Genomic DNA, 27,095 nt, shown 5'->3' on the forward strand with positions numbered 1-27,095 from the left:
GCCCCTCCGGGGGCGCCTGTACAGCCCGCCACTGCCAGGGTCCTGTGATCCACAGACAACTTCCCTGGGAGACGCATGGCGCGCCTCAGGCTGGTGCAACGTCACGCCGGCCTCTGCCGTCGCAGGCTCGCCCCCCCCCCCGCCGCCCCCCCCCCCCCCCCCCGCGTGGGACTCTCTTGGACGGACAAGGGCAAGAGCTTTGGCAGACTCATTTAGTACTTTCTGATTTAGTCTTTCTGGTTTTTTTGTTGTTGTCTTTGTTTTGTTTTTGAAAAAGAATATTTTTGTTAAGTGTTCTTGTCATGGAAAATTTTTAACTTGCACACAAGTAGAGGGAATAGGGATACATCCCACGTACCCTTTACTCAGCTGCAGCAGGGATGATCATTTCACCCTTGGCTTCAGATGCTGTTTAGGCCAGGCCCCTGTGGGTGTCAAAGCGTCTGCCTCTGGCCTTGTCTTTCCACGGTCACGTTCTGTGAATGGGCTTGTCTTTCAGGTGCCGCCCTTTCTTCTCTGGACAAAGAGGGTCTGTCGGCATTAAGCTGGGCTTGTCTGAAAGGGCACAGGGCTGTGGTCCAGTTCCTGGTGGAGGAAGGAGCCAAGATCGACCAGACAGACAAGAACGGCCGCAGCCCCCTGGACCTGGCCGCCTTCTACGGCGATGCGGAGACCGTAGGTACCGCGGCGGCCACGCTCCCCACCTGTGCCAGGCGCACTGGGCTGCGTGGAGACTCGGGAGCTGAGCCATCCCCAAGTGTGCATGACTCTGGCCCCGTGTGGCCGGGGCATACGCGTGTGCTGTGGGGTGGCTTTCATTTTCTTCTAATTCTGTGGCACACAGTCTGTTCCAGAACTGGGGTAAAGATTTTAATACACTCTAAAGGCTTAAAATTCCATGATTACAAACTGCACCCACATACATGAATATGTGTACACACATGCATATGTCGTTTCATTTTCTTACAATTTCCATGTGAATAGAATGCCTGTATAGATCATTTAAAAATCACTTTTTTTTTTTACAAGTCTTAAAAATCACTTTTATATATGTGAGAAATTACTAATCAAATAATCAGTTGGTTTGTTTTTAAATTGATGTGGCTTTGTCTAGAAATAATAGAAAATGCTTTGGGCACTGTCTTTATCTCTTTGCCAAAGGCCCAAGTCTTAACTGAGGAAGGAAGGGATAAAACCTTAATAAACTAAAAACCACAAGATGTCTTTCAGGGCAAAAACCACTTTGTCAATGTCCATATCCCAGGCAACAAGCAGGTGCTGGAGGAATGTTCATTTCTCCTTGAGAATTATCATTTATGAATCATTACATGTGTCTAAGGTGAGGATTAGCTAGACAGACAGGTACTGTATTGCTGGGGGCCGTGGACCTTGGAGCAGAAGCCATCCCCACCCTGCACGTCTATGCCTGATGGTTTTACAAGGCAGTGATGCTACAGTTAAATAGTTTCAATTTCCTGGACATTATAAACTGTACTTAAATGTCGATTTTCAGAAACAGCTATTTAACTAAACCTCACATCTCCACACTTTTCTTTTTCAGCTTATGTTACATTACCAGATCCTGTAGTTTATCAACATTAGGGAAGAGTGAAGGATCTTAGCATTCTAAGAGTCATTTAAAAAAAATTTTGGTAAAAACACATAACATAAAATTTACCGTCGTAACCATTCCTAGGTGAAGAGTTTAGTAGTGTTACATACATTTCACATCGTTGTGCAGCCAAAGTCCAGGCTTTTTTTGTCTTGTAAAACTGAAACTGCACCCGTTAAACAATTACCTCGTTACCCCCGCTCCCGGCAAACACCTTTCTACTTTGCATCTCTGTGAATGACAGCTCTTGGTCCCTGAACACAAGTGGAATCATACAGTATTGTCGTTTTGTGACTGACATATTTCACTTGGCATAATGTCTTCTAGGTTCATTCATGTTATAGCATACGTCAGGATGTCCTTTTTTTTTAAGGCTGAATAATATTCCATTTATGTGTTTACCACATTTTGTTAATCCATTCATCCATCATTGGGCACTTGGGTTGCTTCCACCTCTTGGCTATTATGAGTAGTGCTGTTACGAACATGGGTGTGCAGATATCTCTTCGAGAGCCTGCAGATTTTTCGAGATCTATCCATTCTTTTGGATAGATACCCAGATGTAAGATTGCTCAATCGAGGAATAATTCTATTTTTAATTTTTTGAGGAAGCTCCATGCTGTGTCCATAGTGGGTGCATCATTTTACATTCTCACCAAAAGTGCACATGGCTACCTGTTTCTCCACACCCTCTCCAGCACTTATTTTCTGTTTTGTTCTCTTTTTTGATAGCAGCCATCCTAACAGTTAATAGCTTGTTGTTTTGATTTGCAGTTCCCTAGTGATGACGAGCATCTTCTGACATGCTTATTGGCTATTTGTATATCACCTTTGGAAAAATATTCAGATCCTTTGCCTATTTTTTCTTTTTTGGGGGGTGGGGTACACGGGCCTCTCACCGTTGCGGCCTCTCCCACTCACGGGCCCAGCTGCTCCGTGGCATGTGGGATCTTCCCGGACCGGGGCACAAACCCGTGTCCCCTGCATCGGCAGGCGGACTCTCAACCACTGCGCCACCAGTGAAGCCTCTTTGCCTATTTTTTAAATTTTATTGAAGTATAGTTGATTTACAATGTGTTAATTTCTGCTGTACAGCAAATCGACTCAGTTACACACATATATATGTATGTGTATGTGTATATATATATATATATATATATATATATTCTTTTTCATATTCTTTTCCATTACAGCTTATCACAGCCTTTGCCTATTTTTAAATTGGGTTTTTGAGGTTTTTGTTGTTGAGTTGTAGGAGTTCTTTATATATTCTGGATATTAATCCCTCTAGTGTCATTTTGAACAGCTGGTGGACTGATAAGATCTACTAGATCCACATGAAAATCGAAGCAGGCTACAGACTTTTCCAGTGAATAGAGCAATTTTAGTGGCCAGCATGGTTTTCCCTGTTGTTCTCTGTTTAGTCCAAGTGACAGCTGTTTGATCACATCAAGGCAGTCTTTGTACCATGGTCTCAAAGTTGCCACCTTTACCGTCCCCATATTCAGGTCTCTTTCCTAAGTCTTAAAGTGAGTTATAATTGGGTCCAGTTGATCCTGGTCTTTCCAGCTTCTGTACCCAGGCTGTGTGGATCTGAGTGTTTCTGAAGTGCCATTGCCATAACCTGCCAGCACGTTGGAGCTATGGCAGAAGCCTGCCTCCTAAGTAACTGGAGATGAAAAGGTGACTGTGTCTCATCTCTGTGGCCTGGGAAGTGGGGTGAGACAGACAGGTGATAGAGTGCATGTACTATCTGTGGTCTACGGGTGCACAGACGCACGTCCCGCCCTGGGAACATCCACCTACCTGTCTCATTGCCAACATCAAAATCACTTTAGCAGAGCGGGTTTGAGCTGTGGATTGCAGCTCCTCTGCTCTGTTCTATGTCAACTTCATTTCCCTTCTAGGATCCCGTTAGGCCAGAAGCATCTGAGACCAGAGTGAAGCTAAGACCGCCAGCTCCTACACCAGCTACAGCGTCGGGCAAGGTGAGGGCTCCTGCTACCTGCGCCCTCAGGGCCTGTGTCTCCCTTTTGCAGGTGCTGTACCTGGTCGACAAGGGGGCCGTGATCGAGCACGTGGACCACAGCGGCATGCGGCCCTTGGACAGAGCCATCGGTTGTCGAAATACATCTGTAGTGATTACACTGCTGAGAAAAGGAGCCAAGTTAGGTCAGTAAACTCTGCAGTTCACCAGCGAGAGGGAGGGTGCTTCAGATTTTAGAGTACACGAGGGACCGTACGCATCTGCTTCCGGGTTAAGAAGTAAGATGTCAGGTGTGTGGAGATTTTTTTTGTGTCCCTCTCTAAGGCTCAGTTAATCACAGTCATTCAGAGTGTGTAAAAGACTCATATTATTACAGCCCACGTGGGCAGAAAGCAGAGGCCAGTGTTGAAGGACAGCCCAGCCCTGGGGGTGCTGGGGATGCGTGGGAGCCACAGCGGGAGCTGTTCGGGGGCCTCTGTGGGGAGGGCCTGAGGGCGGGTGGGCAGGAGCTGGAGGGCGGTTGTAATGAGCTGCGAGTGCGAGGACTGCTGTTAGGGAGGGGTGGCTAGTCTGCTGGGAAGGGCAGCGGCAACCCTAGCACAGGTTCTGGGAGGGAAAGCTCGCGGGGCTTACTGGAGACGAGACGGGGTGACTTGAGGATAATGTCAGGGGCCGGAGCTCTGAGGAGGTTGGAACATGGCCCAGGATTCAGAGTGCGGGGAAGAGTGCCCCATACGGCACTGTCTTTTCTGGTCTCACGCCAGACCTTTGGCTGCCAGCAGTTCTGGGGAGGGGACTGCGATGAAGGTGGTGAAATGACATCATTAAGCAGCTCGTGGTATCAGGAGCTATTCTGAGCAGTTGCATGTTTTAACTTATCTTATCCTCACCTACCCTATAAGTAGGGAATGATGAAAGCATCATGTTACAGAGGAGGAACCCCAGGCCTGAAGATGGTGAATAGCTCCCCTGAGGTCATAGTGCGCGGCAGGTCACCTTGAACCTGAGTCCGACTCCTGAGGCCGTGCCCTTAAGCGTTGCTCCCTGTGCGTGTTCGTGTTCGGAAGAGGCTTAGACAGAGGTTGTGGCTGTGCCGTCAGTCAGCCGGGAGAGAAGGAGACACAGGCGGGAGCAGGGAGGCCGAGGGCGGGGATGGTGGGAGGAGGGCAGCAGGGCCAGAGCTGGCGTCTCAGAGTGGATTCGGTGGTGACTCTGCAGCGAGTGTGAGAGACGCTGAGAAGCCTCGCCTCCACGTGCGCATGGTCCTGACAGCGCTGCAGGGAACTAAAGAGATGATTGGGAAGCAAATCCCCATAGAAAGGAGGGGTGGCTCGTGTCTGTGCTGATGCTTGCGTGTCCCAGTACTCTTGTTGCCCCAAGTGACAGGGTGTGCGGGGTGCAGCTCCCCGCTAAATGCTCCCTTCCCTTCGCTGTATTGTCACGCAGGACAATACACCTGCAGGACACGCTGCAGTGTCCTCTGCAGCTGGGTTCTCTGCTGTTTGTGGGCTTAGCTGTGACAGGGCCACGGAAGTATTGAGCTCCTTTGCTCCAAGCCCACTGGAATGCCTCTGAACACATGTTTATTTTGCAGGAAATGCTGCTTGGGCGATGGCTACTTCCAAACCTGATATTCTGATTATACTTTTACAGAAATTGATGGAGGAAGGAAACTTGATGTACAAAGTAAGTGGTGTCGCCCTTTTCTTGTGATCCTGTAAACAACCTGTGAGCAGCCTCTTAGTTTGCGGTATAATGGGTGTAGCTGTGCTACCGCACAGAATGCATATAGCTTAGCTAATAGAAGTTCTGGGAAGTGCTAACCTAGCCTCGTGCCCAGGCTTTGATATCCTCACAGCAGAATCTTCAGTGCGGAAAGCACTCCTCTTTGTGTTTGAGAACCATTACTTCTGAACGAATCCTTGGGGCTGTAACTGTGACTTACAGCCTGAAGCCTTGATACGAAGGCAGAGGTGCTTCTTGTTTAACAGGCGCATCCTACAGGAAATTCCTTGGTGCTTGGAGTCATGAGACATGGGAAAGGAACACTCAGGAGACATTTTCAGAAGAAAAGAATCATGAAATCTCCCAAGCCTTCATTATCTTAATTTTAATGTCTGTAAGCTTCTGGAATTTGAAACTGTTTCTGGAGAGATTTTTACTTAAAATAGTCAAGTAATAGATAATACTCAGTTACTCAGGAGGTGGAATTAATTTCTTTTTCTCTTTTTCCCTTAAAAATGGAAAGACAATTTAAAGATTAGTAAATTTGACTTTAAAGTAAAAATGTTCAAACTAACACATGCAGTTTAGATCAGAGGGCAGTACACTTCATCTGGAAAGAGCCAGGTAGTAACCATGTCCGGCTTTGCTCTGTGGTCCCTGTCACAGCCCTCCAGCTTTGCTCTTGTGGCACAGACGCAGCCAAGATAACACACAGACAAATGAGCCAGGCCGTGTCCCAGTCAAACTGTGTTTGTAGAAACAGGTGGCAGGCCGGGTTTGGCCCAGAAACCGTAGTTTGCCAACCCCGAGTTTAGAGAGATGCTCAGGCCACTTCCATAGATCATTTTTCTTTCCAGGTCTGTGATTAGACAGAATTAAAAGATGATGGAAACAAAAAACTACATCATGACCATTTTAATCCTTTTTGGCATGAAGCTGCTGTACTTTCTATGTTTTAGTTTTTCCTTTTCTTTTTTAATAACAACAAATAAATAGGCATATAGCATGACCCAGCAGGGTTCCTGGCCTGGAATCAGTTTGAAATTGAGTTCAGTGTGTATTGTTGTGGCTTTGAAGTGGTTTTAATATGAATTTTGGTAGGCAATTATTAGCCATTTTCGACAGACTTCATACCTGCTGTGCAACAGAACCAACAGAGCAAATGGATTTCTTTAGCCTTGAAAATGACGTGCAGTGCTGTGCTGAGTTTTAAAGCCCGTGCTTTAGTTCCTCTTAAAAGAAAAATTATCACTCTACAGCAGCTCTAGGTTTATCCACAAGACTCTGCTTGCTTTAGGGACGGCGTGGTTTTTCCATTTGATTTCTGTTACACTCTGCATTAAAGTATCTTTAGATGAGAGGTCATTCATGAAATGGTTGTCACAAATATGTAACAGAGAAGATAATCTGATGTTTTAATTAAGATTGATGGTTATGGGTTTGGCAATTTACAGATCCCTTCGTGTAAACCCAGCTCTGGTTGCAGACACCTAGGCGGACAGTGAAGCTGCGTGTCCAGGCCAGTCAGTGGACTGGTTCTGGCCGTGGCCTGTCCTCATCAGGATCTTTATTCATCTTGGAGCCTCTGGAAACGATAAATTTCTCTGATTTTTGAATCCTAGAAAGGGAAGATGAAAGAGGCAGCCCAGAGGTACCAGTATGCCTTAAGGAAGTTTCCTCGAGAAGGATTCGGAGAGGACATGAGACCGTTCAATGAGCTAAGGATTTCCCTCTATCTCAATTTGTCTCGCTGCCGAAGAAAAACAAATGTAAGCCGGGCCCCTTATTCCAGTCCTTTAGCTGTTCTCACAGTGGTGAAGGCCTGCCCTTCTACAGAGCAAATCATGAGACCTCCTGTCTGGTTTGTTTGCACTTTTCTGTGAACCTGGTGCATGGGGAGCTGCTTGTCTGGGGTGACCATCATTAGATCACAGCACCACCCACCTCCCAAGGTGTTGAGAGAGTGCACATGGACGTAGTTTCTCTGCCTCAGTGATGACAAGCACATGCAAACTGCTCCTCCACCGCTGCCCAACTGCACGCTGCCAGCACGAGCGGCTGTCCCCAGATTCAGAAGGAAAGGGCATCATTGTAAAGTTCACCACAAATGTGTTATAATCAGCTTAGTGTTATTACGTTCGCTCAGAGGGTAAGCCAGGAACTGGTTAATTTGTAATTAATTGTAGTTAACTCACAAGTTAACTTGTAACTAGATTTGTTTCAGTACCACTTTCTTTGTTTTTCTTTTTTAAACCTCATCCTCCCTCCACCAAATCTGTGACCTGCCTGCTTCTGTGCCCACGTACTCTGCCCACCTTCCCGCTGCAGGTGCTGCAGTGGCCGGGCCCCCCTGAGGCTCCCCCTCCCCCCGGGGGCGGGCTCCCATCAGCCCTCACCTCTGCTGTGCTGCTTCCACCACCATTCTCTCTCTCGAGTCACTGACTCTCCTGAGTCACCGATTTTTGCTTCTCTGTGGGATTCTTCTTGTAAGAACATTAATAAGCTATAACTGTCTCCTAACTTCGCAACAAGAAAACCAACTTACCTTCCCCTTCATCTCGCTCCAAATGTGTCCCACTTCTCTACTGACCTCTAGAGCAAAACTCTTATTAAAAGGTTGCCTGTAATCATGTTTCAGTGCCGCTTCTGACTTGTGTATTTAAATATTGATACCAGGACTTCGGCATGGCAGAAGAATTTGCTTCCAAGGCTCTCGAGTTGAAACCAAAGTCCTATGAAGCCTTTTATGCCAGAGCGAGAGCAAAGAGGAGCAGCAGGTACCGTCTGGGGTTTGATCTGTGACTGTGACTAGAGAAGCCTGCTTATCTTTCTCTGACATCAAAGCTGCTGCTTTGACTTTGGGGGCTTCTGATGCATGAGCATCACTCAGTGCCTCCCCTCCCCTGTAATACTGAACAGCTAGCTTCCAGAAGGCGCAGCAGTGGCTGTCATTAGCAATGGCTAAACTTTTTATTTTCTCCAGACATCTCAGTAACTATCCCCACAGTTGACATCTGCAACATAAAGTTCCTAGCTTAGTCCACGTTACCAGTGAGACCGCCAACTAGAGACGCCGGGAGGCGGCGGTGGGGAGGCTGGGTGGAGTCCATAGGTCTTGAGTTGTAGGTGGACGTGGTGAGAGGGTTGGGGAAGGTGACGTTAAGAGGATTCTGACCCCCACTGCTTTCTGCCTGCGCTCACCCCAGCCCAGTGGTCTTTATAGAGACAGCAGGGCCCCGGAGCCGCTCAGGTCTGGGTTAGGGTTCAGCGCTCCCACTTAGCCGAGGAACTCTAAGCTAGTTCCGTGGGATCCGTCCACACCGTGACTGTGCAGAACTCACTCAGCTACCTTCTCTTTTCTTTTAGCAGAGCTGCTTTATGAACAGTTGCATTCAGAGCTTGTTCTTACATGGCCTGTAATTATATCGTCTCTTTTAATATAAAGGCAGTTCACGGCCGCTCTGGCTGACTTGCGGGAAGCCGTGAAGCTCTCTCCCACCAACCAGGAGATCAGGAGGCTCCTGGCGCGCGTAGAAGAGGAATGCAGGCAGCTCCAGAGGAGCCAGCAGCAGAAGCAGCAATGCCCGCCGCCAGCGCCCCCCGCCGACTCGGACCACGAGGAGGACGCCCCGACCCCCGGCCTGAGTGACTGCTTTCACCTCGAGGAGGCTGAAGAGGGGGAGACTTCTCCACAGGAAGAATCCGTTCCCCTCGCTCCCAGGCCCCAGCCGCCCTCCTCTGCTCCCTCCCCATACATCCGAAACCTTCAAGAAGGGCTCCAGTCCAAAATGAGGCCGCTATCGCCACAGAATCGGCTGGGGATGAGCAAGCCCCCGAGGGAGCCGGTCGCTCAGCCGGGGCTGAGGGTGCAGCCCACCAAGCAGGCGCAGATCGTGAAAACCAGCCAGCACCTGGGTTCTGGGCAAGCTGGCGTGAGAAATGCTAGCTCGAAAACGCAGGTCTCTTCGCAGAATCCTCCCCCGAGTCCCATGCCTGGAAGACTCTCTGCCACCCCCGCCGCCGGAAGCAGAAACCAGCATCTGGAGGGAACAGGCACCTTCCCTGCGGGAGCAGCTTCTAGCCACTCGGGAGATCAGCTGGGGCCCAGCCCCAGCGTCCAGCTGCAGCCCAGTGAGGGTGATGCTGCATATCCTCTACCGAGTAAGATAAAAACTGCAGAGAGGCTTCTGTCTCGTGCCACCGTGGCTGTGGACGTAGCCCCTCTAAACCCAGGCGGGCCTGTGAGCTGCAGCGACGTGCGACACCCGGCTTCCCTCACCAGCTCAGGCTCTTCCAGTTCCCCGTCAAGCAGCATCAAGATGTCAAGTTCAACCAGTAGTTTGGCTTCAAGCAGCAGTTTTTCAGAGGGCTTCAAGGTCCAAGGACCAGATGCTCGAATGAAAGACAGGGTTGGTAGCCAGGCTCCGAGTGGCCCAGCTGAGCACAGGCCGCGCAGTACTCCGTTCATGGGCATCATGGACAAGACAGCGAGGTTCCAGCAGCAGAGCCACCCTCCCAGCTGCGCCTGGCACTGCGCGGTGCCAGAGGGGCTGCCGACGAACATGCCTTCCACGGCTGGCCTGCAGGCCTCAAGCTCTGAGAAGCCCTCTTTCAAACAAGCAGGAGGATACAGTAGCCAAGCCAAAACCCGTTCTGTGTCTACTCTGGGTGGAGGGGTCCACAACGGGGCCCAGGGGAAGGAGCTAGAAGAAAAGAAGTGCCAAATTCCAGTCCACTGCCAAGACAGCCGGATAACTAAGACTGTTTCTCATGCGTATCAGGAAAGTCTCTCTAAACAGCAGTCTCACATCAGTAGTGAAGCCCACAGGAGTCACCTCCCTTCAGCAAAACCAAAGCGATCATTCATAGAATCAAACGTGTGAGCCGTAAGGGAGACCCATGTGTGGTATTTGGGAAACGGTGCGCTGGCTCCTGGTAGTCATTAAATGGTTGTTTGTGAGAACAGTTACTCTTTAGTCACATATTTATTTTTCCCTTGGGGGTGGATCAGATGCCATTGATATATTGAAAATGTGGGATTAAATTTCTTTGATAGATAGAAGTCACCAGAAATAAGAATGCTAACCAGAATTGAAAACTACAACTAGTTATGCCTATTAAGTTAAAAATTTAAGGCAGCCAAGAAGACATTAACTCATGCTTCTCTCTTTTGAAATTGTTTGGTTTTTATCACTTTTCTCCTAGCCTTTGCTATGTGGTAAGATCATATTATTTCTTAGATAATGTAAATGTCTAGTGATAAGTTTAACTCATGACATAATATCCAGGTGATATGTTCTGGAAAAGATGGACTTTTCAAGTTACAGTTCCAATGAGTCAAATCTTCATTTATATATATATATGCACGTACACATACAGTTGACCCTTGAACAACATGGGACTTAGGGGTGCCCATCCCCTGTACAGTCAAAAATGTACAGTGTAACTTTTAGTCGGCCCTATGGAGGGTTCCACATCCTCGTATTCAACCAACCGTGGATCATGTAGTATGTATTGACCGGGGGAAAAAAAAATCCGTGTATAAGTGGACCTGCACAATTCAAACCTTTGTTGTTCAAGGGTTAGTGTGTATGTGCATATATATATATATATATATATATATATATATATATGAAAGACCTGAGTAATTTCTAGCTGAATGTGACTATACGTGTTATATGGCTCACTTTTTTTGTTTTTTAAGCAAAATATAAGAACATCCAAGTATTGTTCCCTTTATAGCAGTTCCCTTAAAAAGATTAAACACTTATTTCTGTGTTATGGTTCCTTTTTTTGGAACTATATTCCGGCTTCAAGGTGTTTTTAATATTTGGAAACAGTATAAACCATTTGGAATCATGATTGGTGGTGAAGTTGAATTTGGGCTAAAATACTAAGAATAACAGCATTCTCGGTGACATGTAAATTAGCTCTCAGTTGGTCCCCAAACTGCTTTTATCAATGATAGCACTCCTGGAACAAACCTTCCAAGGTCCTCTAATGACAATATTTAATTTGGATACTTAAGGTGTGGTTGGTTATTGCTTTCATTTTATTATAGTCATTACTTTATAGCCACATGTTGTATATATCATATAGCCAAGTTGTATTCAGACTTGTAAATATAACTATTTCAAGTAGTTAATCTTAAAGTCATATATTTGCATGTTCTTTTTAAGCTTTGTCCATGCTGGTTATTGCACTGAACGATAATATATATGGCATGTTAACAGTATACCAGTAACAGCACTTTATCTCATTTATATGAACACCTTTGAGGTGCTACTTAAGTCCAAACTGATGTATTATTCATTTGTAAAGATAAGGTACAGGAGTGAACCTTGATTTTAAAGGTATTTTTATAAGAAAATGGTGTGCTATTGGAGGATGTTAAAATACTAGTTTGAGAGAGGTGGTGGGAGTGTATTTGTATGTTGGGATGTGAAATTTATTTTCTAGAATTGGAGAGAAGGAAGTTCTATATTTACAGAATGTTTTAAAAATGAATAGTTGTAATGAAGTCCCTGTGAGCATCATTATGGTTTTGTACGAATAGGACTCTTCTGGTGTCATTCTTCATTTGTTTCTGAGTGTGTACAGTGTACTTTGTACAGCTTTGTCAGTCTTTTTTAGAGGCGTTTCATGAGTTCTGCTATAACTACTATGGCTTATTTATTGTTTATTGTTTTCTTTAATATTTGTGGAAGTCTTACTCTTTTGTTATGTAGTTTTGTTTCTGCACAACTACTGTACTTTTCCATATGGAATAAAGACAATTGATAGAATTTGTTTTGCATTAAATGAAACAATGGCTAAGTAGAGAAGATCCTGATGTCAGCTATCTGCCTTGCTTAAATCCGGAGTGATTTTATCCTAAAGAAGTGGAAAGCCTGTTTCTCAGTAATACTACAAATACATATTTAATTTTATTTAATAATTTCAGAACAAGGGTAATGGCTTCCAGAAATCCCAAAACATTCCAGGGTCAAAATTAGTCTTTTTGCCTGAAATGAGAAGAACGCATGAAGAGCATTCTATACTTCTCTGTTCGGAAATCCTGGAGTGTGGTTTTAGTGGTAACAGGGCATCTTCAGTATTTAACTCCCACTTTGGCAATACATACACTGAACACTGTGCCAGTGTGAAAGTTTGTTTTTCATATTTCTATTATCTTTGAGTTAAAAAGTGTTTGTCTTTATAACCACATATTTCAGTTTCAAAGTAGTATGAATGACTGTGAACATTAAACTGTTGTATTGTGATAAAATCCTGACGTGGAATCTTAAGCCTAAGTGACTTCAGGTTATTGTGTGGTTACTGCTATTACTAGCAAGGCCAAGCAAAGTATTTTCAGTCTCTCTTGAACGCTGTATATTTAAACTAAAGGTAAAAAACAAAAAACTGGGTAGGAGGGGAAAACTCTTATTAATAGATCATTCTTATTGGATGACTTCCTGTGATGCTGCCAGTGTGACCATTAGAATTTATTATACATTACATTATGATTTTGATAGATTCTTAGTAAAGGTATTTGGTCCAATTACCCCAGGAAGTGCAGTCTCCTTGGGATGCTACTGGTCAGTGCTGAGGACCGGGCAGTGGGCAGGCAGGTGAGGGCTGCTCCTGCCTAGTCCTGCACGGATGGTGGCCCCCAAGAGTGCAGAGGGGCCGTGTGGTGTCCTTTCCTATGGGTGAGTTTGGGTTTGGTTTATTTAGTTTGTTTGCTTGTGTTTGTGGGAAGGAGTAGCAGCTCAGCTTCGGTTTGTTTGTATATAAAAACAGATGCACTTCACTTTTGTAAATTGGCATCTTAGTTTTCAGCCATTTAACAAGAAACTATCCTAGTGAAAACGTAAAAAAGAAAATCACCTTCTTTAACACATTTAGCAAATAACCAACATTTACTGTTTCCTATCAATGACTTCAGTGATTTTCAGTAATTTTTATGTGGAAACCAGCCAGCCGCCTTTGGAAAATAAGTCTATTATTTTATCAAAACAAAAGATATCTGGTCCAATGGTGGACTCTATCAATTTTACCCAGTCTTTTGTTAGAATTATGTTAGCATACTTCCTCTACAGAATACAACAGAAAAACACCTTCTAGAACATGTTCCCATCTTTTGGTCCTCATGAGTAAGAATGTGAGCGGCATGTGTAGTATGAAAAAAAAAATACTCTTCTAGAATCAAGTATTGTGAATCCCAGCTGTGACACAAAGGAAATAAAATTCAGTAATACATTAGGATGACAGAAATTTTACAAAGCAGCAATTACAAAGAACAGGTTTTTGGAGATTTCTGTGGTAGCTTTCCACCCTTCTGTGAACATACAGCATATTAGCTATAAGTTTATAAAACATTAGAAAAGGCTGACGGAATAAATACTTACATTGATTTTTCCCTTTTATTTCTGTGTTTTCAAATTTCAGAACGACGACAGTGAGGATTTCGGGGGTAAGCACAGAGTCTTGGTCCCTGCCTGCCATTAGAGTTTAGTTCTAACAAGCTTTCCCACTAATGGCTTCCATTCTGGTAAACAACTTGTGAGACAAATGGAGAGTCAACACAACCTCAGCTTTCCGAACTTGAAGTTTTCTTCTGAATGTTTATCAGGGTGTTGTATTAGCTATCGGGTCTATTGTGTAAAAATGTATAGTCACCTTAGCTTAACCTATTATGTGAGAACTTTTAAGAATTCTAAATTGTAAAGGGAGGCTAGTTTGCCACTTTATATGTTTCAGCAAAGTCAACTTGATGTATCTGTGATAATTTATTCCATCTAACTCGTACATAGGTTTGGACAATGGGGGAAAAAATCATTACTACCTTGCAAACTTAGAATCTAACAAAATTGCTCATTAAACACGTCAAAGTGATTTTCTCAATTTAGTCATAAACAAATCTACAATTGTTTTGCTAAAAATTCTCTTTAGAAGGATTCCAAAGAGTTATCAAATGAACAGTTATTAACTAGGATTTATCTGTTATATTCTAGATTATTCCAATCTTTGGTTATAATGGAATATGATCCATAACAAGAATAAATTTGAGCATGGCAAATTTAAAGTTGTAAAACTTCTCTACAGGTTAGGCTTTTTGTCACTAGTATAAAAAGGCTTTTATAGTAAAAATAGAAAAGATGTTATATGTGTTACTTAGTCCCTATGTTTTAAAGAATGAAAATAGCCAGTAAATAGTTTTTATAGGTAAAGAAGTTTAAGTTTACCTTTCTCCTTGTTTTGCTTTTAGTAATATCTGATTAGTATCTACCTTTAAATCATTCAAATGAAATCACAGAAAATATAAATAATGCAATATAAAATAAATAGTTTTATTTTTGATGTGTCTCCAGCCATCGATCAATGGCCATTTTCAGAGTCCTATTTGGTATAAGTACCACTGAAGGAAGAACAAGATTTGTCATGGGACTTGTACGTTTCTTTTTGCTGATCCAATTTTCCATTGCTTCCTTTTCGTATGAATAGCCATCTAAAAACAAAACAAAACCACATACACAAATTAGTTGCAATGTAGGAAAGGGAAGTCAGGATTACTAAAATGGGTACAAAAACTCCATTGCCAAGGCCTTTACTGTAATTTAAGTGGTAGTCTTGTCTAGCACCACTGCTCCCAAAATATTTCTGCAACAACATCCTAAATTCTACCATTTAAGATGCACTAAGATTGCACAAATTACCTCGAAGAGTGTCAAAAAACTGAAAAAAGGACTGTCAAAAATTCAGATGTAGCACAAAGGAAGAAAGGAAACGAGCCAGGTAGAGGAAGGTGGTAGTGAAGCTACAGTGCCCTGCTAGTGCTGTCAGCTATGTGTCAGTTAATGTGGCTAAAGATGGGAGCAAAAAGCTCTGGGGATGACAAGGCAAAACTTTCCGACATGTTGAAAAGTCAGGGAAACAGATACCAAGAGATAGAGCTCACGCCACTAACGACTTGATAGTAAAGGAATTTACTATGCAAAAAAAAAAAAAAAAAAAAAAAAAAAAAAAAAAAAAAAAAATTCATTGGCTAAGGTTTTTCATACCATGTTCTTACAAACTTTTTTGCATGTGTTAAGGTTGGAGATTTTGCTTCACTACTTTTTTTATACTTGTAGCTCTTAAACTTAAAATCTTAGTTCCTAATTACATTTACACATTAACCTATTTCTTTTAATCTGCAATGCATACAACTGTTTCGAACTAACAATGCCAATATATTACTAATGTAAGACTGAAAGATTTTTAAGATTTCTTTCTGGCTCTTTCTGTCACCAAGATAGATCCACTAGGGTTATCTAATTGAAATCCTGTGTTTGACAATCACTTGAAAAAAAAATTTCTGATTATGTTACTGGACATATGTGGTCCATTTGCTTCCCTTTTTATCCTCCCAATTTTTAGAGACTGGTTTGTTTTTCATGGTGTATTTTAACATTTAAATAGTTTCAAAGTAAAAACTATAAAAAGTCACATTAAGAGTTTCTCTGTCCAACCCATGTTTTCTCTCCCTTCCCATATAGGTAACCATGTATGTTAGTTTCTGTTTACCCTTTCCTTTTGAAAATACAAGCAAATGTATGTGTACACACACAGTGCATATACATTCTTACATAAAAGTTAGCATGCCCCACACTATTCTGTACCTGGTTGGTTGGTTTTTCACTTAACTATACATTGCTTTTTTATTCCCCCACAGTACTCCCCTGTATGGATGTATTGATGGACATCTGGGTTATTTCCAATACCTTTTTACAAATAGTGCTGCAATGAACAGTGAGTGTTATCATTTGGGGGGAGATTCTAGCAGTAGGACTGCTGCATCAGAGAAAATGTATACAATTTTGTTAGAAATGCTAGTACTTCCACAGGAATTCTACCATTTTTTTCCCACTAGCAATGGCATTTAGAGTGCCTGAATCTTCCCCAGAGCCCAACCAAGAGAATGTGCTGTCAAACTGAATTTTTACCAGTCTCTCATGAGCAATGATACAGTGTATCAAGTAGTTTTATATTATGAGGGAGCTAGAACATTTCTTTGTATGTTTGAGCCATTTGCTTTTCATTTTCCTGTAAATTGACCGTATTTTTGGCTCACTTTTCGATTAGATTGTTCTTTATTTCAGAAGATTTATTTTTGAGATGTAACTGACAAAAGTTTCAGGCGTGCAGCATGATGATTTTTGCTCTTCTTTCTCCAGATTGCTTTGGTTATTTGGAATCTTCTGTGGTTTCATACAAATCTTAGGATTGTTTTTTTCTGTGAAAAATGCCATTGCGATTTTGATAGAGATTGCATTAAATCTGTAGATTGCTTGGGTAGTATGGACATTTTAACAGTATTCTTATCCGTGAGCACAGAATATCTTTCCATTTATTTGTGTCTTCTTCAGTTACCTTAATGTCTTGTAGTTTTCAGCGTACCGATCTCTTACTTCCTGAGTTAAATTCCTAGGTATTTTATTCTTCTTGATGCAATTGCAAATGGGATTGTTTTCTTAATTTCTCTTTCTGCTAGCTTGTTACTAGTATACAGAAACACAACTGATATTTATATATCAATTATGTTAACCTGCAACTTTATCGAATTGGTTGATCAGTTATAATAGTTTTTTGGTGGGCTTTATAGGGTTTTCTCTATATATTACATCATATGCAATAGAGACAAGTTTTACTTCTTTTCCAATTTGGATGCCTTTTCTTTTTCTTGCCAAAACGCTCTGGCTAGGACTTCCAATGCTATGTTGAATCAAAGTGGTGAGAGTCTGCATCCTTGTCTTGTTCCAGATCTTTGGAGGGAGAGATTTCAGCTTTTCACCATCGAGTATGATATGAGCTGTGGGCTTGTCATATATGGCCTTTATGATGTTGAGGTAATGCTCTCTATGCCTGCTTTACTGAAAGTTTTTTTTATCATAAATGGATATTAAATTTTGGCAAATGCTTTTCTGCATCTATTGAGATGGTCATATGATTTTTATCCTTCATTTTGTTAATGTGATATATCACACTGATTGATTTACAGATGCTGAATAATTCTTGCATCCCTGGAATAAATCCCACTTGACCATGGTGTAGGATTCTTTTAATGTATTGTTGAATTTGGTTTGCTGATATTTTGTTGAGGATTTTTGCATCTATGGTTATCAATGATATTGGCCTGTAATTTTCTTTTCTTGTGGTGTCCTCGTCTGGTTTTCTTAAGAGTAATACTGGCTTGTAAAATGAAGTGTTCCTTCCTCTTCTGTTGTTTGGAAGAGTTTGAGAAGGACACCTTCCTCTTCTGTTGTTTGGAAGAGTTTGAGAAGGACTGATATAAATTTTTTTAATGTTTATTTCATCCATGGAATATGAACACTTTTCAATTTTTATACTTAATTTCTTTTGGATTTTGGGTCCAGGTTAGGAAGTATCCCTGTTTCCAGGTTATCAAGTTTACCTACATTTTTTTCTGGGACTTGTAAAGGTTTCATTTTTTATATGTCTAATTCATTTGGAATTAATTTAGATGTGTAGTATGACAGATGAAGCCAGTTTTATCCTTTTCCATATGACAGTACTTAGTTGTCAGAATACCCCTTTTTAAAATTCCTTATTTTTCCCACTGATTTAAAATTTCATGTTTATCATTCACTAAATTTCCAAATGTACTTGGATCAATTTCTGGATTTTTAAGAATTATTTTCCATTAGTCTGTCTATTCATGTGCCAATCTCACACTGTATACTTTATAGAGACTTTATAACATGTTCTAATATCTGGTAGGGCTCTTTGTTTTTTTATTATCTAGGTTATTTGTTGTGTGTTCTTTCCAACGGAACCTAATAATCACCTTCTGTATTTCTAGGAAAAAGCCTAATAGTGACATCTTGCTCACTATGAGTCTTCCTATCTATTAGTGTGCTATGCTTTCCATTTTTTTTCCAAGTAAACTTTACAGGGATGTTTTATAGTGTTTTGTTTTTGTTCTTGTAAATTGTCTTCCATCATACCTTTTAACTGCTTTTTGTTTACAAACACACGCGCGCGCACGCGCGCGAAGGCTATTGATTCCTCATTGATGTAACTTGCTAAATGCTGATTAGCCCTATTAACCTATGGTGCCTCAGCTCCAAATCCATATATAATGCTGAGGACTCAGCATGCTGGGAGCCAGGATACTGTAAACCACATTTCTGCTTTGCCAGCTGGCTCCTTGTTAAATCCTGCAATAGGATTTCTCTAGAAGGAGACAAAAACAAGGTGAAGGCTCCTATCAGTGTTGTGCCTGGTCATGGCCCTTTATCTGGCAGGGGTAACTGGTTATACTCTCCAAATTTTTTTGTACTTGCTTCATTGTAGGTACTGCCCAAAGCTCTTACCCTTCCCCCTTTAGAGAAAGAAGCACCAGCTGGGTAGCTCCCCCTTCTTAGAAGTCTGAGTTCTGGTTCTGAGAGACCAACGTGAGGTTCTAATAACCTCAACTCATTCTCTTTGTTCCCTGAGTCCTAGGGAACATAGATGCTTTCTGCAGATACTGTTACCACCTTTTGTTTTTGAGATATAAGTCACATACCATAAAAGCCACCCTTTTAAATATACAATTCAGTGGTCCTTAGTATAATTTACAGAGTTGTGCAAACATCGCCACTATCTAATTTCAGAACATTTTCATCATTCCATAAAGAAACTCTGAACCTATTAGCAGTCATTCCTCTCCCCCAGTGACCACTTATCTACTTTGTCTCTACGGATTTGCCTATTCTGGACATTTCCTATAAACAGAACCATACAACATGTGGCCTTTGTTGTCTGGCTTCTTTCACTTAGCATAATGTTTCCAGGGTTCATCTATGTAGCATGTATAGTATCTGTTCCCTTTTATATCTGATTAATATTCCATTGTGTAGATAAACCAGATTTTTTAATTTGTCCATCCAGTGATGGGACATTTGAGTTATTACCACTTTTTGGCTATTATCAATAAGACTGCTATGAACATTCAAGTACAACTTTTTGTATGAACATATTTTCAGTTCTCTAGGATAAATATCTAGAAGTACAACTGTGTGGTCACATGGTAACTATGTTTAACTTTTTGAGGAACTGCCAAACTGTTTTCAACAGCAGCTGCACCATTTTCCATTCCCACTAGCAATATTTCTGCATCTCCTTGCCATCTTCCATCCTTTTGATTCTAGTCATCCTAGTGGGTGTGAAGGTGGTATCTCTTTGTGGTTTTGATTTTCACTTCCCTAATGATGTTGAGCACCTTTTCCAGTGTTTATTGGCCATTTGTATATCGTCTGTGGAGAAAGGTCTATTCAAATCCTTTGCCTGTTTTTTCAGTTGGGTTATTTGTCTTCCTATTGAGTTGTAAGAATAGTTTCAGTAGGAAAGTATACTCAATTTTTATTTATGCAAAGCTGATATATAATGAACCGGAATCTTACGTATCACACTGGCCTCTGAAAAATGATGGGCGTGTGAAATATTGTGAGTTCAGTGACAGCTAATTCATTTGCCACCAAGCTAGATACATATGATAACAGCATGTTTTTAACCCTCCAGGTGAAAGGGGCCCACTTTTGTTATTAATTTCTTAGTTACATTCCACTGTGGTGACCCAATGGTGTTTTTGTTATTTCTGGTGATCTATTCAAAAAGGTGTACTTCCTATTTTGGACTGAGAGGTATGATCAAGCCTATTACTGTGCTGTATTTCTCCTTCCATTTCCTTACACTGGCTGTAGCTTCTGCTCTGTGAAAGTCGTTGCTGTGTTTGGGACTGCATAGCTAGTAATGGTTCGTCCTGAGAATTGTGGTCTTCAGTATTAATATAGTATCTATAGTATCCTGTGTCATTTTAACTTTTTTTTGGTCTGAATTCTCTTGCAGGCAAGTATGTAACTCCTTTATTTTTAGTTGCAACTGTCCTTTTATTTCTAACCTTTCTGAATCTTTAAGTTAGACTGTGCTTTGTCAACTAACCTCAAATCTTTCATCTCTTTAGGGATGAGTTAAGCCAAATTGTTTATTATCAGTACGTTTGGTAATAGTTCTATCAATCATTCTTTTTTATATTTATATAGATTACTTACATAAATTCTTTCACTATAGGAGCTGGTTTCTTCCATTTTGATACTTAGGGAAGTTTGTATTCTTGATCTACTGGTTTACCTTTACACTAATACCTTTTAAAAAGATGAGACCAATAGTATTAGTGTCTATTGGTTCCTTACTATATAAGTAATATTCAAATTAGCTAGTAGTCTTTTTCTGTCCCTCACTGTCTGAATTTCAAATAGGCTTTTTACTCAGTTAATAATCAGTGAGCTTATTCAACTTTTCATACTCTCTACTCTCCATGTTTAATAGTTCTATGATATGTACATTGTTAGAGCCTATTATCATCTTATAGTATTTTATCACCTTTAATTGAATTCCCTTAAATGAATAATTTTTCCTTTCCTGCCTGTGGGTTGTCAGTTTCTTGAGTGGTAGCAGTGAATAAAATATCAACTCATTCACTCTATGGAGGTACAAGCTTCCTGCTATAAGAAAGTCAGTTACACTGGTCACAGTTTATCCTAAAGTAGTGATTCTTTGGAATAGAATAATCAACAGTTTTCTGCTGGGGTCAAATATATTCCCTGAAACATTTGTTTAACAGAGAAAGTAGGAATTCTGAGTGGATCTAGAGCATTGCTATTTATATGTCAGCTTTCAAACTGTTCTACCAAAGTTCATCCCGAAGCACTAAAAGGTATTATCAGAACTACAATACAAAGCAAGGACCGCTTCCCCACCCACAGACAGTCTGTCTGTCATGTATAATTAAAAAAGCAATGAAACACTGGAACTAGAAATAACTGCATCTGAAAATCTGGGTTTCTTTTAAAAATTCATGTCTGAAGTTTACTATAACTAGAGTTAGCTTATGTGAAATCAAACCTGTATCACTAGGGGAAAAACTGACAATTTTTATATAGTGCACATTACATTCAGTATTAACTAAGTTTGCTTGTTTTCATATTTTTTAAATTGACCTAAGGATTTTAAAGCTTTCAATAATTTTTAAAATTATTTTTGCCCAGACAGGTACCATCTGACTCTTGCTATAAACCAAGATAAAATCAAGAGCTATACCAGAAAAAAAAAAAAAAAAGAGCTATACCAGATAGTTCTAGGAAATAAACAATATTTAATAAGCTCTATTCACAGAATTTTACTTCATAATATTTTTTTTTGCAGTACGTGGGTCTCTTACTGTTGTGGCCTCTCCCGTTGCGGAGCACAGGCTCCGGACACGCAGGCTCAGCGGCCATGGCTCACGGGCCCAGCCGCTCCGCGGCATGTGGGATCTTCCCGGACCGGGGCACGAACCTGTGTCCCCTGCATCAGCAGGCGGACTCTCAACCACTGTGCCACCAGGGAAGCCCTACTTCATAATTATTGAATATACTCAGATAATTAAGTTGTGATAAGATACCAAAGTAATGACACTTACTTTATTCATTCCATACACTGCTATTTCTAGTAATAAAGATTAAGTAAACCCCAAATTTCTTACTAGATTATACTTAAAAGGTGCTTCTTTTAGTCACCATTTCTAACATGGATAGCTGACTTACAGGTTCAAATGGCTTTGCTCCAGTGAAAAAAGTTCAAGTGAAAAATATTAGCTCACAGGCCTGGGCTCTGAATTTTTAATACATCTGTTGTCCAAGTTCTTAGCCCACCACTGCCCACCTGTTGTCCTGAGAAACAGACAAAGCAAGCCCAACACTCCTTTGGAGCTATATGCCCTCTTCCTGTACTCAACTTCCACAGGTAACGCTTGACTGAAGACAAGCATGCAGAAACAAAGAGAAGGATTAGATCACACAAACCTCAGAAACTGGTAATAGAATCAACTGGTGAGTATTCCTAAAATGGGAATGAATCTAAAACAATGTACTATGGAAAAGAAATATTTAATACTTATACAGCTAATTGTGTATCATTAGGCTGTTCCAGGGCACTGTTACCTGTATTATTTAATCTGTACAACTTACTTTATGAAGAAATTCATGCATGGCCTGAATAACTTTCCAAGATCATACAAGTATGGAAAGACACAGCTCGGATTTAAACCCAAGCAGTCTATGCGCCTTAATCTACATGCTAAATCAGATTTCCAGAAATGACAAATACTGATATTTTGAAAGAAAATCTCAATGGTATAGCATTAACACAATGCAGAAGAGATGACTGGTAGGCAGGCTGGAGAAGGTGTACAGAATGAGAATAGCAAAGTTTTCCAGAATTGATAAAAGGCACAGAATTCATTCAAGAAGCAGTGTACGCTGAACAAGAGAAATAAAAATACATATCAAACTGAAACAAAAAATCAGAAACTGACATTATACTTGCACTGAAACAACAGACGCTAAAGAATGTATTCTCTATAAATAACTGAGATAAATCACCATTGAAATGGAGCAGGACCCTATGGTCCTTGCCCACCCCCCACCCCAACCATGTCCTCAGCCTGCCTTTTGTCTGTGGAAAAACTTTAGCCAAAGAGTAAGTTTAATCAGAGTGCGGAAAGAAAACAGTCAAAGGAGACCAAATAATAATAGTTTAGTCATTAAGCATAGTCAAGGACCTTTAGTTCCTCCTTAAGGGCTACAGATTCTGAGTCATATCCTGTGAGCTGTCTTATAAATACTGAAACCTCCACCAGGTGGAAGAAGTTATCTACATGATGACCAGGCTCTAGTCATGACATGAGCTGCCACAAGAACTGGCCTCAAAGAAATGGAAACCGAACGTGGAACTGAAGATTAACTGTACCTAAAACGATCAAGATGACGCTGGTAAGGCCACCGATGACCAATTTCAAGATGACTGTCAGAGCTGACTATTGTTTCTGCATGTAGCCCCCTCCCTCTGTCTATACACACTCTTGCCCCCTGACTGTCGGCAGGGGGAGTCAGGCTTTGGACTGGCATCTGCCCTCCCGGCCATTTGCCAGCCTCCAAAATAAAGCAACCTTTCCTTTCCTACCAACACCTGTCTCTCGAGAATTGGCTTTCGAGCAGCAAGCAGCCAGACCTGGGTTTGGTAACACTGTGAAGGCTTCAGAGAAAAATCAGCGTGCTCAGATAAGGTTTATTAGGTTTTTACAATTTAGAATGATGAGTTATAAATGTGAACACTTATTTTTCTAAAAATTAACATATTTAAATGTTCAGAAGAGATGGAAAGCTTGACTAGTGCAAAGTTGTCATTCCTACTCCCCCCCAAAATTAACATTTCGTTTTTAGATTTTTCTCTTAATTCTAATCAAAATGTCAATGAGATTTTCTTTTGTAGCATAACAAAATGATTCTAAAATTTATCTGGAGGTCAAAATGGACAAAAATTGCACATGCTTATATTTAAAAATAATGAAAGGTGAGCATAATTAAAACAAAAAAATTAAATATGGCAGTGCCTATCAGTATTGAGAATCTATCCAACAGAAATATTTCAACAAGTATAGCTGTATACACTATATGACTGTGGATTTTTGTCTGCAGAATTACCTGGAGAAATGTCTTAACAGAATAAGAATTAATATGTGGAACATCCATACCATAAAATACTGTCCTGCAGTTGAGATGAGAATGAAGTAGTTCTGAATATACTATCTGATATATATTATTAAGTAAATAAAAAAAACTTTAATGTGTCATCCTGTTTGTTATAGAACAAAATTATAAGTGGCTAGAAAAATATCTGGAAGGATATACCAGCGTATGGAAGAGTCTCCACATTTTCAAAGTATTTATTTCTGTGTTGCTTAAGTGTTTTTCACCAAGCACATGCTGCAGTCATAATTTAAAAGGAGAGATGAAAAAAATACTGTGTAAGAATGCTGAAATAGAGGCAGAAACAAGTCTCAGAATTTTTTTTTCTGAGACAGTTAATTCAACAGATGTAAGGTATAGGGCTTCCAAAACACCATGGGGAAGAAAAAAGCCAAAAAGGATATGTGATCAATTCAGGAAAGAAGGGGGGAAAGGGAAGTAGAAGAAAGCAAAAGAAATTGGTTCAGTTCTATTAAAGATAAGACTGGGGCTTCCCTGGTGGCGCAGTGGTTGAGAGTCCGCCTGCCGATGCAGGGGACGCGGGTTCGTGCCCCGGTCTGGGAGGATCCCGCGTGCCGCAGAGCGGCTGGGCCCGTGGGCCGTGGCCGCTGGGCCTGTGCTTCCGGAGCCTGTGCTCCGCAATGGGAGAGGCCGCAGCACTGAGAGGACCACGTATGGCCAAAAATTAAATTTTTTTATAAAAAAAAAAAAAAAAAGAAAAGACTGAATTTTTAAAAATTAATTCAACTGTATGTTTTCCACAGGGAACACTTCTAAAACAAAGTAACACAGGAAGGCTAAAAATAAATGGATGGTGACTAGCTGGGAATTATGCTGAATGAAAAAAGCTAATCCCAAAAGGTTATATACTGTATGAGCCCATCTATATAACAATTTTGAAATGACAAAATTTTAGAAACAGAGGACAAACTGGGGTGGAGGTGGGAAGAGAGCAGGCAGGTGATGGATATAGTTATAAGAAGGCAACAGGAGCGGTCCTTGTGGGTTTTGTCTTGAATAGTGGTTGATACTCAAACTTCCAAAAGGGGCAAAACTGTATACAACTTAATACACATCTGGGGAAATCTAAATAAGATTTGTGGATCGCATCAATGTTAATACCCTAGTTGTAACAGTACAGTATCATCTGCAAAATGCTACCAGTGAGGGAACTGGGAAAAGTGCAAGAAATCTCTCATTTCTTAATCTACAATTGTTTCAATAAAATAAAATTTAAAAACGAATGGGTGGCACCACAAAGGTTTAAATGAAAAACAAAGGCAATACTAAATGTACAGAAGGCTATGGAGCAACTAGAACTCTCACCCACTTCTGGTGGAAGTATAAACTGATTCAACCACTCTGCATAACTACATACATCCATTCCTAGGAATACACCCAACAGAAATGCATTTGTACATTCATACACACAAAAAATGATTAAAGGTTCATGGCAGCATGTTTACGATAGCCAACAATGACTATCAATAGTAGAATGGATAAATAAACTGTATACTGACACGAGAATGAACAGATTACTGCTCTGTGCAACAGCATGAACAAATCACACAAACATGATACTTAAAGAAGCTAGACCCAAAAGAGACACACTCTCTGTTTCAATTTAGCTAAAAATGTGCTTCTCAGCAAAGGAAACCATAAACAAAAAGACAACCTATGGACTGGGAGAAACTATTTGCAAATGATGCAACCAATATGGGCTTAATTTCCAAGATATACAAAGAGTTCATACAACTCAACAAAAAACAAACAACCCAACTGAACATTGGGCATTAGACCTAAATAGACATTTCTCCAAAGAAGACATAAAGATGGCCAAGAGGCATATGAAAGGCTGCTCAACATCACTAATTATTAGAGAAAGACAAATCAAAACTACAATGAGGTACCACCTCACACGGGTCAGAATGGCCATCATTAAAGTCTACAAACAGTAAATGCTGGAGTGGGTGTGGAGAAAAGGGAACCCTTTTAACATTGTTGGTGGGAATGTAAACTGGTGCAGCCACTATGGAAAACAGTATGGAGGTTCCTCAAAAAACTAAAAACAGAACTACCATATGACCCAGCAATCCCACTACTGGGCATATACCCAGAGAAAACCATAATTCAAAAAGATACATGCACCCCAATGTTCATAGCAGCACCATTTACAATAGTCAAGACATGGAAACAACCTAAATATCCACTGACGGATGAATGAATAAAGAAGATATGGTAAAATGGAATACTACTCACCCATAAAAAAGAATGAAATAATGCCGTTTGCAGCAACGTGGATGGACCTAGAGATTATCATACTAAGTGAAGTCAGAAAGACAAATACCATATCACTTTTATGTGGAATCTAAAATACGACACGAACATATCTACAAAACAAAAACAGACTTACAGATAGAGAGAACAGACTTGTGGTTGCCAAGGGAGAGGGACGGTTGGGCAGTTTGGGATTAGCAGATGCAAACTATTATATATAGGATGGATAAACAACAAAGTCCTACTGTACAGCACAGGGAACTATATTCAATATCCTTTGATAAAGCGTAACGGAAAAGAACATGAAAAAGTATATATGTGTATAACTGAATCACTTTGCTGCACAGCAGAAATTAACACTGAAAATCAACTGTACTTCAGTAAAATTAAATATATATATACACTTGAAAAATAAAAAAAGTGCTTCTGATTAATGTTAAGTCACAATATTAACTACCCTTCTTGACTTATGTGAAAATTCAAGATGTATACTTATGTTTATTTTTAAAATACATAAAATGAAAGAAATATACCATGCAGCTATTAAAAAAACAAGAGAGCCAAGACTGAAATGTATGAGACAAAATTCAAGACAAAATACATTAAATGATACCAACAAGGGTATTTTAAGATGATAAAAAATGCAAACCTCCAAGAGAGAACAGTCACAAATTTAATTTTGCGAACTAACCTATTAAAGCTGGACTTGAATTCATAATTGAATTTGTGGTTAAGAACTCTCCTACAAAAAACTTCAGGCCTAGATGATGTCACCGGTAAGTTCTAACAAACATTTAAGGAAAAAATAATAGCAAGACCATACAAACTCAGAAAATGGAGAGGAAACACTTAGCAATCATTTATGAGGCCAGAATTACCTTCATACCATGTCAGACATTAC

General features: G+C 40.8%; 2 protein-coding genes across 2 annotated transcripts in view; one reads left to right on the forward strand and one right to left on the reverse strand.

Moving 5' to 3' along the window:
- TANC1 (tetratricopeptide repeat, ankyrin repeat and coiled-coil containing 1) overlaps positions 1-10,207 on the forward strand; it is a 127,689-nt gene extending 117,482 nt beyond the window's left edge. The window contains exons 21-26 of the mRNA XM_007446459.1: positions 500-675; positions 3,652-3,784; positions 5,194-5,285; positions 6,947-7,093; positions 8,001-8,101; positions 8,770-10,207. Coding sequence (XP_007446521.1) covers positions 500-675; positions 3,652-3,784; positions 5,194-5,285; positions 6,947-7,093; positions 8,001-8,101; positions 8,770-10,207 — 2,087 coding nt within the window. The remainder of the gene's footprint in view (positions 1-499; positions 676-3,651; positions 3,785-5,193; positions 5,286-6,946; positions 7,094-8,000; positions 8,102-8,769) is intronic.
- Positions 10,208-14,656: 4,449 nt separating this feature from the next.
- WDSUB1 (WD repeat, sterile alpha motif and U-box domain containing 1) overlaps positions 14,657-27,095 on the reverse strand; it is a 76,020-nt gene continuing 63,581 nt past the window's right edge. The window contains 1 exon segment of the mRNA XM_007472397.1: positions 14,657-14,814. Within this exon segment, the coding sequence (XP_007472459.1) occupies positions 14,657-14,814 (158 nt within the window).

The sequence above is a fragment of the Lipotes vexillifer genome, unplaced genomic scaffold (assembly GCF_000442215.2).
Source record: "Lipotes vexillifer unplaced genomic scaffold, Lipotes_vexillifer_v1.1 scaffold173, whole genome shotgun sequence".
NCBI classification, from domain to species: domain Eukaryota; kingdom Metazoa; phylum Chordata; class Mammalia; order Artiodactyla; family Lipotidae; genus Lipotes; species Lipotes vexillifer.